This window comes from Jatropha curcas, chromosome 1, assembly GCF_041381405.1.
Source record: "Jatropha curcas cultivar XTBG-Jc1 chromosome 1, XTBG_Jcur_1.0, whole genome shotgun sequence".
Lineage (NCBI taxonomy): Eukaryota > Viridiplantae > Streptophyta > Magnoliopsida > Malpighiales > Euphorbiaceae > Jatropha > Jatropha curcas.
In genome coordinates, this window is record NC_143151.1 from 25,704,322 (window position 1) to 25,722,493 (window position 18,172).

Sequence of the window (18,172 nt, forward strand, 5' to 3'; positions counted from 1 at the left end):
GAGTGTGCAATCCAAGATATAAGTTGACGAAGAGCCCTTCGTCAACATGACAACATCAAAATCAACTCCACCAATTGAATCAAAACCTAAGGATCCATTCTTTCCACTTCAAGTAACCTGAATTCACAAAATAAGAAGTCACGTGGGCCTTTACCTACGTACAATTAACTATTCTTTAATGATTTATTAATAATTTATCTTTTTAGTTCATCAATGGCTTAATATATAAATTTATCTAAAATTTAAATGATTTGTCTTGTAGCACTTCAACTTTGTGAAGACCTATCATGACCATACATTGTAGCATTTCTTTTTAATTTATCAATGGCTTAATAAAATTTACATGATTTGCCTTGTAGCACTTCAACTTTACAGAGACATATCATAATCATACCTTATAGCACCTGTAAGTTGATATGTAATAATTATACTCCTGCCCAAATAAAATAATATAATTTTGTAAGAATTTAACATGATCTTATATGTTTATATTTTATTTTGACTAGAGAAATAATTATTATTATTTAAGTGTATGATTATTATATATCCCGAAAATGTAACCACAAAGTAAATCGCATAAATTTCACACAGCAAATCTATGCATTTAGCCATTAATACTACTCTTATAGAATAGACCAAAAATTAAAATTTTGGGTTCATAGATGCTTTCTAAACTTGGGGATCTTAAGAGCTTGATGGAGCCCCGCCCGTTTCATAAAAGCGATTAATACAAACCAAACTTGAGCTCAATAAAAACAGATGAGCCAAGCCTCAACTTCTTCAAAACTCAGGCTTGGTTCGATTCATTAGCACTCCCTAAGGCCAATAAGATACACAGATTACATTATACATAATTTTTTCCACACAATACCAATCTGAATCCCTTATGAAAAGAAGATGACTACATTTATCCTAGTCTATTAGTTACAAACCCTTCCAAGAATAATCAAATCGATGTCAAAAACCCATTGTACAAAATATCTGTGGAAATCAAACAAAAACCTATCCACTGAAACTGGGAAAAGAAAAGACTGAAAAAGGAGAAAGAATTGAAAAAGTGAATGCTACCATTATTAGCCATCCTCTCGAACAAAACATGAAAAAAATCCCTCTAAAGCTTGGAAGCTGCACCCCCTTCTCATCGATCCCAAATTCCAATTTTCTAAAATTTTTCTTTTTTCCATATGCTATACGGACAATTAATCCCTCCAAAAACAGGTAGAATTAGCTTCAAGCTTTCATGTTATGGCAATACCAATGCTTTGCATGAAAAAATTGTGACCAAATCTTGGTCTGCAGCTGAATGACTTGTGGCTCCAATCATATAGGACAACGCACAAAATGATTATCATGGCTGATGCAGATAGCACAAAGACCCATAAATTGTGGAAAAGTTACAGCAGAGAAACCCTAATGGTATTATACTTGATATTTTGAAAGCTTCTCTTTCACTGGGGGCTCCAAGGCAGACATATACTGGTCCCATGCTCCATTCCTAAGCATCTGTGATAACAATCATTGCAGACAAGTAAACAAACCCATTGATAAATGTTTCTCATATTCATGCAAATTATGTAAACTAAATTTCAAGCCAATCAAATATTTCTACATTTTTATCCAAAATACTCTAAAGAAGTTTGGGATGGATATGGATATTAAATTTACAACCTGTCAAGGATTTGAGTCGGGTTTGAGTCTACTACTACCAGAAACTTGATTAATTTATCATAAGAATTAGAAGACTATTACTTGTTAATGGTTGTTGTTATGAACTTTTTAATTCTATTTAGATCTTGCTAAGATAAACTTAAATTTCTTTTTGTTCTTAGTTATCTATGGATTTTGTTATTATATTTGAAATTTATTTTTATTTTTTCTAAGATTTTCACTAGTTGAATATAATATTAAACAAATTCGGGTCAGGTGGAGAAGAACTACTAATAAGTAGGGTAAGTGGTATTCTGAACAGGTTTTGGACAGACTACAAGTAGTTCAATTATTAATAGGCGTATCCAAAGGAAGTTTAAACAGGTTCAAGTATGGGTATTGGGTAGTCTCCATGTCTCTCAGCCTTCAATTGTGCAGTTGATTGTTGTCGTCCTTGACATTTTTTATACCAGTTTTTGCATCAAATCTATAATCCAACCTTCATTCAGCTCAAAAAAAATCCTATCAAAAAATTCCTAATAATCAGAACTCTAACTAGCCTCAGTGCTCACAGTATTAATCAAAATCATCCTATATCACTTTTCCCTCATTTTGTGGACTGAACTGGACTAGCAAGCTGAATCATTTTTAAAGAACAACTAATTAGCCCATAGAAGTTTATGCTTGGCAGGAAAACTGAATTAACCAATATAATTCACCAAGTATAACAATTAACAAAAATTTAAGTTCCATGACATAAAAATGTGACTTCACTTTTTGGTAAAATACATCAAACTACTGTGAAATCAAAGAATTGCTTACCTGTTTATAGCCATGCAGCACCTGGCAAACTTCATTGTGTAGCTCTTCACTCCTTATTTCCTGTGGACAAGTTCAACGTCAAAGAATCATATTTAATTTTAATGCATACTGTTTCCGAAAATGAGCATTTGTCATTCTTACATGCCAACTTGCAATAGCTTTGCACATGAAAACAAGTGAACTTAAACCTCCTGAAGGATTCGCTCGGACCTGGGAAAATTTGAGAGCACTCAAAGGTTCAATTACTGCCTCAAACCTAATAAAAATAATTTTGAAGGTCGATTTATACCATTGCACATAGGCCTCGGAAAGCATCCTCCTTTTCAACGTCATCACGAATCCTGTCATATATCAATCCAAACAATTTCTCATGTGATGACACTATTAGTGTTGCCATCAAAAAACCATTCCCACCATGGCATAGATGTGAATACGGGTGTAAACAAGCCAAGCAAGCTCGCGAGCTGTTTGAGCTCAACACAAAAAAAGTTTGAAAAAGTTTAACTCCAATCAAGCTTGAGCTTGCTCGTTTAGCAAACGAGCTGAGTTCGAGCCTAATGATGTTCAGCTCAATAATTCATCGAGCCTTACAAGTTTTTATATATACATATATAAATATTATTTTTGGCTTACTCGAGCCTCAAGCTGAGCTCGATCTCAAAATTTTTCGAGTTGACCTTGAGCCTAAAAGGTTCAAACTCGGCTCGGCCCATTTACACTCCTAAATGTGATACTTACATAGACAAAGCAATGCACCATGATTGCATGAAATGCTCCATGTGGGGTGATACGAGCTCAGGACAAACCCATGCAAGCCTCCCAAGTGTGATTGCACTATTTTCCATGAGGGATTTGTTTAGCTCCTGCTTAGGATCCAGATATGCAATTATGAATATCATAAAGCCAAGAATACAAGCACAGTTGCACCCTCATATGTGTGAGCAAAAGCGCACACATGAATAATAACAATAATGACAGAGACATTACCTCTGAATGTTGAAGGATTGGAACTAAGCATGATATAACAGTCATAACAACAGGAGAAATTTCTTGACGAACCTGAAATTAATAATTATATCTAATCAATGAAATTAAACCAAGAAGAAATTCACGTAGTCTAATCTTACCAGCTCAAAAACATAACAAAACCAAAATAGAAAGCTGCACAATGCATACCTTAACTGCTAATTCTCCAATAGCCCAACAAGCATTATTCGCTACTGACACAGTTTCCTTGAGCTTAGGAGTGTTCTGTGTTAAACAAACATTATGTAAATAGACAACCAACCAAATATTATTCTCAGAATGAAGAAAAAGAGTTTCCTAACCAGTTGCTTGGCTGCAACATCAAGAAATTCAGGCAATCGAGGGTGCAAATGAACAGCACACACCTGACCAAAAAAATAAGAAAAAAACTTAGTAACACCGCAAGTAAAATAAAAGGAAAAAGCTATCTGCAGAAAGGAATGGAGCTTCAAGCTACTACAAGATATAGCCTAGTACTCAAGGTTGTTAAAATCATTTTTTTAACGAGAAGAGGGGGTCTACAAAATCAAATTGTGAAATCAAGATTTTACGCACACACCTAAAATAAAAATTATTAATTCATCAATTCAAATCATAACAGTAAAAAATTATTATATAACAAAAATTTTTAGTATATTGAATTTTAATTTATAAAAATTATATTGTAAAAACTAAATTTTATGTAGGGGCTATACTCGGACCAACTTTATATGGCCCTCAAATAAATTGGTCATAAATAAAGGGTCCATATGCTTCAACAAACTCTCTCTAAGCAACCCAGGAAAAGTTAAACTTTTTGTCTCTTTTGAACTCCCATCTCATGACCTCCCAGTATCTGTCTCTTCTCTTCTGAATCTCTCTCTTCTCATCTCTCACAAAAAAGCTAGGGGTTTTCACACCAATTACAAATATCAAACTTAAAAGCTTGTATGTCTTCTTTATCTCTCTTTTCTCTCTTGATTTCTCCAATCTCGTCCAGTAAGCTAATTGATGCATTGATTCTTTCGTCAGAGACTTGATGTTTAAGAGCTCAAAATACTGCTGCTATTAGTTTCTAATTTGCAATTGCATTTGCGTCAGTGACATGGTGTTTTAAAGAGTGGATCTTTCTATAGTTCCAAGGAAGCAATTTGCGATTTTAACAATTTCATCAATTTTAGAAGCAATTTCATTATGTCATGAGTGAGTTCACAACAATTTTTGCAAAACAAAGCATTTTGGAATAAAAAAAATATAGAATAAAGAAATTCTCTTTTTATTTTCAATATTTGAAATTGATACTGGATAGATCATGTCTTATAGATTCTCTCTCCTTTCTTTTGTCAATCAACGTTTCTTTTTATCTTTTTTTTGTTCTTTAATCTGCGATTTTGGGTAATAGTGACCACGTTTAGAATTGGAATTGAGAACTTGAGTACAATTTTACAAGTGAAATCGTAATTTTGATGACCTTGCCAGTATTAAATAGCTGTTTTACTAATGAACTAGAAAAGGCTTGAGTTCCATAATCCAATAGCACACAAGGGAATGGATTGAAATTTAAATAAGGTCAGCTGCTAACTGTATTAAAACTTACTCTTGCAAGGTCACCTAGGAGTGCAAAGGCACTTTGTCGAACATCAGAAGCATCATCCATGCAACATTGCAGCAGCAGATCCCTTAAACTACTTTGTGAAACCTGCAGGAAAAATAAGAGAAGCTCATTCAACAAAAATGTCATATGAAACAATATTTGCAAGGACTTGAACATCCACACCGCATGTAATCTATGATCAGGTAACTAACTATATGGCGTGCATTTCACCAGGAACAACAGCCAGAATAAGTAAATCATTAATCAACTGCCCTGAAAGTAGGATGCAAAAACAAGTATCCATTGAGCATGAGACAGATTTCTTTGCATTAGATGATGGGATCATATTGTATAAAAATCACAGATACATATTGTCTGCAAAATTCAGTGCGCAAAGAACAACATTCAGCAAAAGTTAAAACAATTCTTACATGGTAGAAACAAATAAATTCATAATAGAGACAAAAACAAGGAGAAGAGGGAGTACCAAACTCTCTATCCCACTACCAAGACCCTCAGCAAGTCCAGAGAGGAGGTCCAGAGAGCAGACAATAAACTCCTTATCATATGGAACTCCAGCTGAAACAGCATCAACCTGCAATGAAGTTTCAGTGCATGTCAAAAAAAAAAAATGGTGAAGTTGTGACATTATGAAAAACTAGTTTAAGGAGCAACACATGCAATGCAAATATAGGTGAATAAAGTGCATAAAAAGTTCAACAGTATAAAAACTCAGCTGAGAATGGTTATTAATTGAGAATAAAATAATGCAGACATGGAAGCACGCAGACTTTTCGTTCTCTTTTGCCATGTAGTATGTACAGCATGCCATGCAACAAATGACTCTCATAGATATGAAGGAATACTGTGCCCACACCTAGGCATCTCAATACTAACAATAGCACATTATTCTGTTACCACAGAAACAACAAATAGGGCCATAACAGTGTAAAATGGCATATAATTAGGGGATTAAAATACATGTGCTGCAAGAAAAAAAATATATATATTAGTCTAAAAATGAAGCATCCATACTGATTGTGAAATGAATCAAATTTCGTCAAACCTTTGCCAACTGTTGGCTCTGAATGATGCTTATACACCTCTGAAATACAGGCTCAGCAAATTGAGAGAAACCTGGACCCAGTGCCTGAAATAAATGAACACATTATTCTCCTGTATTGCAGCAACTTCTCATTGTTATTCACTCGTGCTTGTATTCACAAACAGAAAAACAAAAATACACACTGTCGACCATATAGAAGAAAAAAAAAAAGTGCAAGCATTTGATTATGTTGACTTCAATGCCCTCTAGTTGATTTGAGAATCCAAAGATTTGTAATGAACTCTATTTATGCCTGGATCCTTTTTTTTAATAAATTTGGACCTCATAATTAAGAGAGGGTGGCTTGGGGTAATGGTAAAGTTACTCCAGTTGTGACCTGAAGGTCAATGAGGTTTGATCCACAGAAACAGCCTCTACAAAAGCAGGGGGAAGGCTGTGTGCATCAACTCTTTGCCGAGCCCACAAACACGGAATGCTTCGTACATTGAGTCAGCCTTTTTGGACCTCATAATTACATAAAAGTGTTGTAAGTTATTTTAGAGGCTCTAATTCTAATGGTAATTAACATTATATGCCAAATCAAATAATTCATGAATACACACAACTGAATGACCATAAAGAATTTAAGAGGCAAGTAGATTGAACTTTTTCAATTCAATTACCTAAACAAGGTTTTACTTCTATGTTTCTTGGTTGATTAGTTTATTAAATGAAGGTTAGTTTTGTGAATGGGACTAAAACTTGCTTAGATCTTTATCTCCCCTAATAAATCCAAATATTTGTTTATGCAATTTGAACTAAAAGTTAAAACTCAGATCCTTAAATTTCACATTCATAATCCAGATACAACCAGAAAACAGTTTCACAGGCATTGAAATTGAGATTAATAATAATTCTGAAATTCCATTTGAGTCACCATCATATCTCATCACATTTTCAATATATTCACTAAAGAAAAGACAATTCAGTGAATAAATTTAACATAAAATATAAAGGGGAAAAAATATCGGATTTGGATTGTACATATTACATAAAAAATCATCAATAGATTTCTATTTCTTTTCCCTAAAAAAAATTTAAAAACTGTAAGCTTTTCACTTTAAGGACGAACAAGGGTATAAGAGTCGGCGAGGGAGAACAAAGAGGAAAATATCAAAATGAGAAAATTAAAGAATATGCACTGTGTAACTGCAATCCACTAGCAGGATACTGGACGGTATTGGCATCACGTAATTTTGATTAGATAGGCCTCTCCAACATAAGCACACTTACAAATAAAAGAATACAATGCAACCCAATTTTGTGATCAACTAAGCACACCTTTCACATTCAAAATACTATGCTGGAAGAAGAGAGGGAAAAAGAGAAAGACCGGGGGGGGGGGGGGGGGGGGGGGGGGGGGGGGGGGTGCGGCGCCAAGGGGTAATGGAGATAATTATCAAATTGATCCTCCCATCATGATGTAAGATTACAGCTGGGAAGATAATTAACTGCCACAACACAACTCACTATTCTTTAAGCAGTGTGACGTCCATGTTTTCCACAGTATACTAGAAGTATATAACTACTTTGCATCATTTGACATCACGTGAACAAACGAAAAATACTCCATACCTGTGCTATGGATGTAAAACACTCAAGCAATGGAAAGAGATCTTTATCTGAATTTGAAAGCTGCTGCCACTTTCCGATCAACGGTGGCATCAGAATTTCAAGATAAGAAGGCTGCAAATTGTCGATGTAGTAAATGCAGTTATATACCTAACTGTGAATATCACTCAAGAAGAGAAAAGGAGAAGGGAATAGAAAGGATGAGAGCATTGCATGATTTTGGTACCCGATTCAGTTCTGCTCCAACAGCATCTGCTAGAGTTCCAATAGCATCATATACAATTCTGAGATTCCGTCTCTAGATCAAATAATACTGGCATCAGTAAGAGACCAAATGCAAAAGTATACAGAGAAGTCAATCAATATAAGGAAAAAAAAAACAGTAATATAACTCATAGGCTTAACAAAAGAACCAGAAGACAAGGCATATAATCATTTAACTTTGGAGGAAGCTCATTAGTTGTGAAAGGCCTGGAATGAACCTGATATTTCCCAAAAGCACACATGAGATGCTGGAGAATAACATCTAAACGTGGTGCCAACTCTTCAGCAGCCTCCTGCAAAGATAATAGGAGCACTGAGACCTAAAACATTTGAAACCAATGAGATCTAAAACAATTAAAGGTCACTTGTCAGAAAGACCTCTTCTAGTGTTGCAAAAGCTGAACAAGCAGCCTCCTGGACCCTCTTGTTAGTATCCAATATTCTTCGTAAAAGACCCATGAGAACTTTGTCAAATTTTTCATAACCTTGTTCATGGCAACTTTCCTAAGATAAATCAAACAAGAAATGTCAACCAAAAATCCTGAACCAAAGAGAGAAAAGAGGCAATGCAGTATTAGAGGATGAATTACAATCAATGCCTATCAACTTAAGCAAGGAATTGGGATAAACAGAATTATAATGCATCAAACTGGAAGAAAATGCATGATAAAAAGAAGCAGCTAACGGAACAAACATTTAACCGTACCTGAACAATGTACTTGCTGAATCGAGAAAGTGTCCAGCATGAAATACTCCGGATTAGAGGATACTTATCATCTAATAGGGGGATAAGGAATTCCACAATCTGCAGACATACAAAAATATTCGAACTGTATTAGCCTAATTCAATACTCAAAATCAGTGTAAGAAAAGTAAGCAATTATTTCATCTCTCAAGCCTAAAAAAGTGAAATTAGTTTTTCATGCATTGCAGGTCTTTGAACATACGTATGAAGAAAAGCACCATAATGCGGTGTAAAGTCAAACCATACCCACCTAACAACCTCATCCAAAGAAAAGAAAATACTCCAATAATAAATTGGCTTCTTGAAAAAGGATTAGGAAGATAGAAATTTAAGGATTAATGCATCCTAATTGAAAACAGCAAAAAGAAAAAAGAAAAGAAAAAAAATATCATAAATGGCCTTATAGATAAAATTCAACTTCTATAAATTAGAACCTAAACAAAGCTCAATGTATATGCCAAGAGTACAGGAAAAGAAATTAAAGAACATTCAGAAAACAGAGCAAATTAAAACCTTAAATTCATACTGCCTATTAACCCCAAAATGCAATAGAATAAAGCCATTAACAACAAATAAGTGAAATTTCCAGAATCAAAATCTGATGTTTGATGCTAAATGCCTTAAAAGTGCTCTTGTTTCCCTTTTTCCATCCAAAATCCGTTTCACTTTCACTAATGAAAAGGAATAATTTATCAAAGAAAAAGATGTTGCCACTTATGGAGACAAGAAATATGCCCTTTTAAATACCTCCTCAGAAGAGGGGGCCACAGAGGGGGAGCCTCATCTGAAATAAAACAGTTAATAGTTAAATGAAAGTATGAAACGATCATTCAACATGAACAGCAGATAGCACTCTACCTCTGCAAACTTTACCAAAAAGAAAAAAATAAATAAATAAATGGTTACAACTAAGCGTCTATTTGGCATTGTTGTTGCAGCTATTAGTAACACATTGAGTATTTAGTCATGAAAATTAGAAATTGTTTTCAAGTGAAATTTGCAATATTTAATCAGGAAATTTTCAAAAGTGCAGTGTTATACTGCCTTTGGCACCAGCATCTGTAGTACTCCACAGAAGGAAAAAAAAAAAAAAAAATTTCAACCTTGATATTAGATAGATACTAAATGAAATCATCATTCAAAATGAAAAGAACTTAAGAACTTTCTTTTTGCATTTATCCAATGGAGATTTCTAAAGAAGGCAAAAAATTATATTGCCAGTTATCCAATAGACCTAGATTATCTATCATTTTGCTTTAAGCACAACCAATAAAATTGAAAAACCAAAACTACAATTTACCTGAGACAGATGAGGATAAAGACCATTAATGCAACCCTCAGCTACTGCACCAAGAGCCAAAACAGCTGCTTCCCTGTCTTTCCAAGCTTCATCACCAGTAGCAGACAACTTGCCCTGCAGATATTTCATAACTGAAAATTAGGCATTCAAAAGAGAAACATATAACTTGCAGGGAAATAGTTTCATAACCAGATTCATACTGATGCCACTATCAATAAATCATTTGATCCCAAAGATTCTAACCACCATAATCTGGAATATTCTCCAACTTCAAATAAATATGGAAAAAAAATCAGGACACCATTCTCAATCTAACCTCAAGAAGAGGCAACACACCCTCTTAAACACGCATATACATCACATTTAATTGTTGACTTTAAGCTTTAGCAGGACATTCAACTTGCATCAACCAACAAATGCTTTATGAAAAACAATTCGATACTCAGATGAGCCACAAGGACCAACTGTAAACTACTAGACAATAAACAAAGATGTAAGATGCAGAACAAGCAAGGAAATAAGACCCCAAGGATGTGATATCCCCACTAATGCAAAAAGAACATTAAACATGAAAGCGTGAAAGGTCAAATAGGTTTCTTTATTGAATACTAAATAATTTATTACCTGAACGACAGGCATCAGTGTAGGAAGAATCTCATCCCCAAACACATTTGATAGCATATCAAGAGCAGCTGCACTGCATTTCCTTAAATTCCATATGTTAACTATGTCATCATCCTGTAATTATCCAAAATAATAATTCAGATATATTTCAATAAATTAAACCACCTTCCTACTTCAACAGCACAACAATATTTAGTCATAACTACTGAATTATAAACTGTCAAAGAAAGCTAATTACATAAACACATGGAGTTTCTGGAAAATTACATCATCATCCACACTATCTGATCCATGAAGTCGGGATGAATGAAAACGAGGTTTCAGATCCTGCAGTGCATTAAATTTATAACAAAAAGGATAATAACAAATTCAGTGCCATACACAAGACTTATTTTGCAAAGAAATAATAAGAATCTCAAGCACAAAAGAATCAAATGATGAAAATATATATTGAACCTGATCACGATCTGGAAGAGACTCGTCCTCCTGCAAAAATGAAATCATCCTGGTAAACTATGAATTACCACAAAATTATATTCAGATCATTCGAAAAACACAAAATGGCCAAGAAATTTAACCTCAGCTTCAGCAAGTGACTCATCATCATCAGCATAAACCATGTTTGACAACAAAATCTACAAAAAAAGGAACATATACATAAAAAAATTCGCATGACTTTGCAAAGATGAATGAACAATAGAAAAACCAAATTAAGAAAGTCAAAAAGAGAAAACTGTACTGGGATTAGACGGGGCAAGAATTCTCTCAAGTTCTCAGGTGGTAACTGAGCATCACAGTATGCAGACCTGCCAATCATAATCACTATTAGAAAGGATGATGAATAGAAAGAAGTAGAAGAGGGAGTAAAGCTGCAAACACAGCCCAAAAAAAGAGCGTAAGGTTACCATATTATGATCACTTAAGAAACTTAATAAATAAAAGAACAAACCCAGAATTATGACAACCTCAAACTCAATTAATATGGATAAACATCAATAGAAAACCAGAACCTAGCTAGAATTATCCTGCCTCCTCTTTTTCATTTATATATATATATATATATATATATACACACACGACAAAGTTAGAAAATTTTTTCACACTACTTGATTAATGCTACACAAGTAACCTAAACATGACCTTTGCATTTTAGACAAAAGTAGATTCAAAACATTTTAGGACATTAAAACTCTTGCTCATTTCTTAAACATTAGAATCATACATACTTCCAAGATATAAATTCACAAAAGATATCCCTAACCAAAAATTGGGAGTCCAAAACATCTTAAACATACGAAGCACAAAAATGTTTACTTTATCTTGGATTACCTACAATTACCAACTTAAACAGTGAGATGATGACAACTTATACATAGGTTCTTAATTTAGCTCCTTCCGTTTGCCTTTACGATGTTAAAGTGGAAGGATTCAATACCATGCTTTAAGGTTAAAATGAAACAACTAAGAAGATTAGGATAGTGTTGTGTTTCAGGTGGTGCATGTAGGTACTCCAGTAATAGCAAATGAGTTTCATAGCCAGCTCCCATCTAAAATAATTTTTTCAGTAGGATACAGACAGGGAGGAATTATAGCAAAGAGGAAAGCAGCAGGGAGTACAAAAGGTTACTTGGCTGCATATTGACAAAGAAAAATGTATGTAACCATCAACAAACACTACAGAATTAAAAGATTGACTTGGTTTCCGCATTATATTGATACCATAGTCTCTATAACTAAATATTTGAGACAAGATTGGAAAGCTAGTTACATAAAGTTCAATTTATTTAGTTTACAAAGTGGAGAGTTACCAGAATTCACAGGCTTCAAGAGCAACTTCTTCATCACCATCCTTGTTGACTTTCAAAATATATTCGATAACCTCTCTCAAATGTGGCTGAAATTGGTGCAACAATCACATCAATAAAATAACGAAAAAGAGAAAGGGTATGGCAGGTTAAAATTGGGCCCATTCAGCCCTCGCAATTACTTAAGCTGTTTTCATTTAAAGCAACTGCAGGGCCAAACAGGATGTGACGTACAGTAAGCAGAGGTTATAAATAAAATTGAAAAAAGTGAAAATGAAGACAACTCAGATTAACACATGTAAAAAAGTGAAAACTTAAGAAAGTTTAGAGCACACTCAGAAAGAACATGCATGAGACTAGAATCTAACAAGATATATACCTCTAAGAAAGATGGACGGACTTCAACTAACTGAGCAAAAGCTGCACAAACCTGCTCAACAAAAAGGTAAATGAAACAAATCAGTCAGCCAAGCTTGTGAAAGATAAAAGTATTTCTGCAAGTAATAAACATATCAAAGCTCGAAAAGAAGCTCCAGCATGTTGAGGAACATAAGAAAATTAATTCAAAGCCAAAAAAAACATAGCAGAAGTTGGAACAAAAAATAGCCACAATGGATAAAGATATCCTCTACAACAAAAGCAAGAATTAAATCAAAGCCAAAATAATTCTATTAACAGCAAAACCATAAAAGTCAACTATCCATAATAACATCTTGATATATTCTGAAACTACTGAGCTAGATAGAATACACACACACACACACACACACACACACACACACACACACACACTAAAATGGAACCAGAATCTCAATGTTCACATGAACAGTGAATTGCCATTTAAACCGTTATCTTTTTATTCTATTCCATTTTTACCCTCTCTTTATGAACAAAAACTACTGCCTTTATTTACTAAAGATTGTTTCATCGTCCGACAAAAAGTCCCACTCCCATAGGTGTAATGGCGGTGAGTCTTGGGCTTAAGGATCAGGGTTATTCCAGCCCATTATTCCATAAATTTTCTTTTTTTTTTTAATAAAAATTATGTTATATTACATGAGCTAATGATTTCATCTATTATTTAGGTTTTCATTTTGATTTGTTTTTTTTATCTTAAAATAAAGTGGACTGTTTTTTCCTTTTTAATTTCAGCTCTATTGTAATTATTTACTAATATTTTTGAGAATTATATTTTACTTTCACTTGAATAGAAATATATAACAAATAATAAAATTAAGAGAATTATATTCAAAATCTACATGACATACTATTGAATGAATTTTCATAGAAAGTTAGAGAAGGTAAAAGACAATTAATTTAATTCGACACGAAATTTTTATATTTTTTTTAAATTATATTCTTATATATGTATTAATTATAATTTTTCTATTTTAATTTTTTTCATTTCTTATAAAACTCATCCCACAGCATGGCATGCCAATTATGCTTGTTAACATCTATATTATTCAGCAAGCTAGAAATTACAATAACCCATGGAAACATAAGCTATCCCCAGTGAACAAGTTATGTCTCTGTAAAACATGCAGGAGTAAAAAGACTAACTAAAGACCCGATTTGAACTTTTGTTGGTGTGAGAGAGAGAGAGAGAGAGAGAGAAGGATAATCCAACCTGACTAAAAATCATAATCACAAAGAAAAGAAACCATTAATTACCCAAGTTTTATGGTGAGATTACTAACAAATTAATGCCAAAACCAGATGACTAAAAACAATGTTTAATGGGCGGATTGTTAATTATATATGATCACGATGAGACAAGGAGAATGTTTATACCAATTTCCGCACGTCTGCAGCAGGATCATGAGCAAGAGCAAATAAACCTTGAAGATATTGATTCATTGATGCATATAAAGCCTGCAAAATATTACATATAATATCACTCTTTGCATCCAAATCATGGATAATATAGGTTGCAATTTGGACAATAGATGCATGGATGTATCAAGTATACTTACAGCAGGCATTAGCATAATGTATTCATTTACAGAAGCCAACGCAAGCTTTCTCAGTGAACTGTGTGGTGACTGGAAAAACTGCTCATAGCAAAACCATGTCAAAGTGCTCGTCCCAGGAAAACAACATTATATTAAATAACAGGGAGAGAAAATTTTCTAACCAAGTTAAATTACTCCTAGAGGGAGTGTTAAAAAATTTTTGTTACAAAGAGAGTGAGAGGATTCACAGGATTGGTTTGACAGACAATATGAAATTAAGAACAAAGAAGAACCTCCATTATGAACTCTACTGTAAGAAAATAATCATCTTACATGATAAAATCGAGGAAGAAATATCTTGATGGGGCGATCAGGTAACCCAGGCACTTCAGAATCCAAAACTTGAGGGACATCCTCACAGATCTGCATCATAAAGCATCATTTTTTATATTTTATCTATTACAACAATAGGAATACAATGTAGATTCTAATTTGCTACGTAGCTGCAAATTCCATACAGGAAAATCAACCAACAAACCAGATACTGTAACCATGGTCAGTAGAAACGAGAACATAAATTTTAGAGAAGATATAAAGGGCATCTATGAAAGTTAGTTCATCAGAGTCTCCTTGATGAACCTGGAACAGAACTGAGACAATTAGAGCATTTATAGGCAAGTCAGTATAACATAAATCATTAAGCCAGTAAGAACAACCGAATATCCTTTGTTATTCCCCAAATGACACACGGGACAACAGTAACATCAATGTCATGAGGCCAACAAAACAAACCCTCCCCCCTCTCCTCCTAAATATACGACTTTAGAATTATATATACCCAACTACGCGACATTGTTAGGATAACAAAAAAGATACTGATGAAGATAAGAAGAAGCAACAGCATAGTTATAAAAATTAGTGGTAGGGAGCAATTCAAGAAATCATTCTTTGATTTATTTCTACCATGCAGACAATATCAATCTCATCTTTTCCCTCCTCACCAAAAGTGGCCCATATATGACATACTGGAAAACTAACACTAGTAATCTACTATTTTTTTTATGTAATATATACCTTTGACAAAGCATCCATAGCGCCTTCCATGTGATTTACATCATTACTGTCTAAGCAAGTGACAAGAGCCTGCAACAGCTCAGGCCACCCAGAAATTCCGCCTATTTGAACAACAACACTTATAATGGTCCCAACAGTGGACCTTATATGCCTGTCTGCAGCCCCTAAACAAGGCAACAACTCAGACTTTATATATTGTTGGTGTACAGGAGTAATTGATTTATATGCATTTCTGAGGTTGTTTTTCAGCAGCAGGCCAGCAGCTTGTCGAATTTCCACAGATTTACCCTGTCAGAAGTTCCAAACAGAATAAACCAACCACAATTAGAAGTCGGCATCATACTGTATCCAAACATGTTCATGGAATATCCAAACCTAGGAAGCATATAAAACACGCCCATTTTGCAACTGTCTGTTTCAGACGTGTATAACAGTTCATTTTTCAAAAACTATTGAATGAATATATAACTTATAGTCGTTAATTAAAGAGTTATATCAATAGATGGTTAACTCAGTGACTTTTAAATTTTGAACAAGATCAATCCAGATAATCATGTATACTAAGTTTCTTATATATGAATCTGTCCATATATACCAATAAGAGTGTTATGTCATAATTTCTTCAACACTTGCTGGGGCGTCATGCCATGACAAGTCTATGCTTCACAAATTCAAGGGCGACCATTTCCATGTACTCAACCAAACACGGAATAAACAAAGAAAGCAGTAAACTTCAAAGTTGATGAAACAATTGTATCCATATCAAATTTTAACTCGTAAACCCACTTCTATTTACAAAAAGTATCCAGCAACTGCAAATGATTTTCCTTTTTAATTTACAATGAGACGTTTATATGATTGAAAACGGAGATTTTAATGTATTACCAATCTATTTGAACCCATTAGGTTGAGAAAATACAGTAAATAACATATTTTTAAGTCAATCACCTATAAGCCCAGCAACTTCATAAAACCCTACTTAACAGAGAACAAACTTCAAAACCAAACTTTCCAATAATAGAATTCACAAAGCAAAACCCTATTTCCCCAGCAATCCGATCAAAACCCACAAACCAAAAAACAAGCGGAAGTTCCCAAATCGAGCGTTTCTAGAGAACCAAACAATCAAAACACAGGATACCTCAGCGCGAGCAAGAATAAAAACGAGGTAATTGTTGAAATCGGGGAATTGAGAGTAGTGTTGGAGTTGCTGCAAAATCTGGGACTTGTCAGCAGATGAAAAGGGAGAAATCTGGTGCTCCAACAGCCCACAGATCTCCTTTAACCCTTCTTCTTGTGGCTGCCACGAGGCACTCGCCGCCATTTTATGTAAATATCTTAGCTCTTCTAATTTCGGACAAAACAGATTTTTGGTGGCCGTGTAGCGGCAGATAGGCGAAGGAGATGCAGAGGAGTCCCTGTTATTCCTTTCCCTTTTTCCAGTGTTATTATAATGCTGGAAAGCAAGTCATGTCCTCTTATATGTACGTATATTTTACAGTAGAATTGTACCACTGCAATAAGAGGGAGTGAAGGAATTTTGGGTTAGGGGTTTTTGTTTCTCGTTTGTTCGTTGTTTGCTATATAAATTTTTATTTTTTTCCTTTACATGTATTTACAAGGTTTATAACTGTTCATGTCCCATAGTTCCCCTCCTATAAAGGTAGTCTTCTTTTTATTTTGACACGGATAAAAAAAAATAATTAATATTATTTCAATAATAAATTTACTTAATTTTTTCCTAATATATTTTTACATTAACATTAAATCTTATCTTACTCATTCCGTACCACAACAGTTTTCAAATAGTTATACATATTCTATTTCATAACATCTTTTCGGATAACAATCAGGTCAAAACTCTATATTTGTCGGTTGGATAACAAAGCATTCAGAGGTTGAAAAAACTTTTTATTAAACTTAAACATCCTAATATTTATAATAACTTTTAGATTTTGAGGAAACTTTTTATCAATTTTTAAAAACTCTAGCGTTAAGTATTTAAAGATTTTCTTTGACACTCACACCTTTTTTTTTTCTGTATTTATAATTTACAAATTCACAAGCTTGCGCTCCTCCCATCCTCCTTGCGCCTTTTTTTGATGAGAAATTTAAAAGTATTCTCTTTCAAATGCATCCAAACAAAGTATTCTCTTGCTAATAGACTAAAATTGAAATAAATGCACGATTTGGTTGATAATCAATATGCTATGAATCCTTATTTCTTTTTAAAAATTTTGGAATATTATGAGTAGTGATATTATTAAAAGTTGTAGAAAATGGTATCTTCTGAAGTCCGCTCCCCTTCCTTCCTTAAATGTTATAATTATTGTTCTTATTTCCAAAATTGATAAGCCACAACTTGTTAAAGATTTTCACCCGTCTGTTTATGTAATGTCGTTTATAAAACAATGGCTGAAGTTCTTGCTAATAGGCTCTAAAATGTGCTTGATAAGGTCATTTTTGTTTCTTGATATGTTTTTGTTCCTAGTAGGCTAATAACAGATAATGTCTGAGTTGTTTTTGAAATTATTCATTTTATAAAGAGGTTTGTTTTATAATGTACTCGAAAATGAGTTTAACAACTCTGAAACTGAATTTAATATAGTACGATAGAGTTGACCAAGGCTTTCTAAAATTTACTGCGTTGAGGATGGATT

At 33.7% G+C, this 18,172-nt stretch overlaps 1 protein-coding gene across 1 annotated transcript; it reads right to left on the reverse strand.

Annotated features, from left to right (window-relative positions):
• Positions 1-1,254: 1,254 nt before the first annotated feature.
• On the reverse strand, positions 1,255-16,978 carry LOC105638511 (transportin 1). Its single transcript, XM_012222332.4, has 29 exons — positions 16,654-16,978; positions 15,513-15,800; positions 14,772-14,861; positions 14,460-14,537; positions 14,278-14,358; positions 12,863-12,913; positions 12,487-12,572; positions 11,418-11,484; positions 11,257-11,313; positions 11,135-11,164; positions 10,946-11,005; positions 10,679-10,792; positions 10,055-10,168; positions 8,716-8,814; positions 8,388-8,513; positions 8,228-8,302; positions 7,972-8,043; positions 7,749-7,859; positions 6,135-6,218; positions 5,556-5,663; positions 5,072-5,173; positions 3,798-3,860; positions 3,646-3,720; positions 3,457-3,528; positions 3,208-3,332; positions 2,759-2,810; positions 2,611-2,679; positions 2,470-2,529; positions 1,255-1,503 (listed from the first exon to the last, which is right to left on the reverse strand). Exons 1-29 carry the CDS (start codon positions 16,834-16,836, stop codon positions 1,420-1,422), a joined length of 2,676 nt encoding a protein of 891 aa, XP_012077722.1. The 5' UTR covers positions 16,837-16,978; the 3' UTR covers positions 1,255-1,419.
• Positions 16,979-18,172: the final 1,194 nt, after the last annotated feature.

Excerpts from the sequence above, each read along its gene's own strand:
- LOC105638511 (XM_012222332.4), bottom strand. The coding sequence starts at position 16,836 with ATGGCGGCGAGTGCCTCGTGGCAGCCACAAGAAGAAGGGTTAAAGGAG. Across the intron at positions 12,573-12,862 it reads TCCGTCCATCTTTCTTAGAG|CCACATTTGAGAGAGGTTAT; the intron begins GTATATATCTTG and ends CACCAATTTCAG. Across the intron at positions 11,485-12,486 it reads CTTGAAGCCTGTGAATTCTG|GTCTGCATACTGTGATGCTC; the intron begins GTAACTCTCCAC and ends TATGATTGGCAG.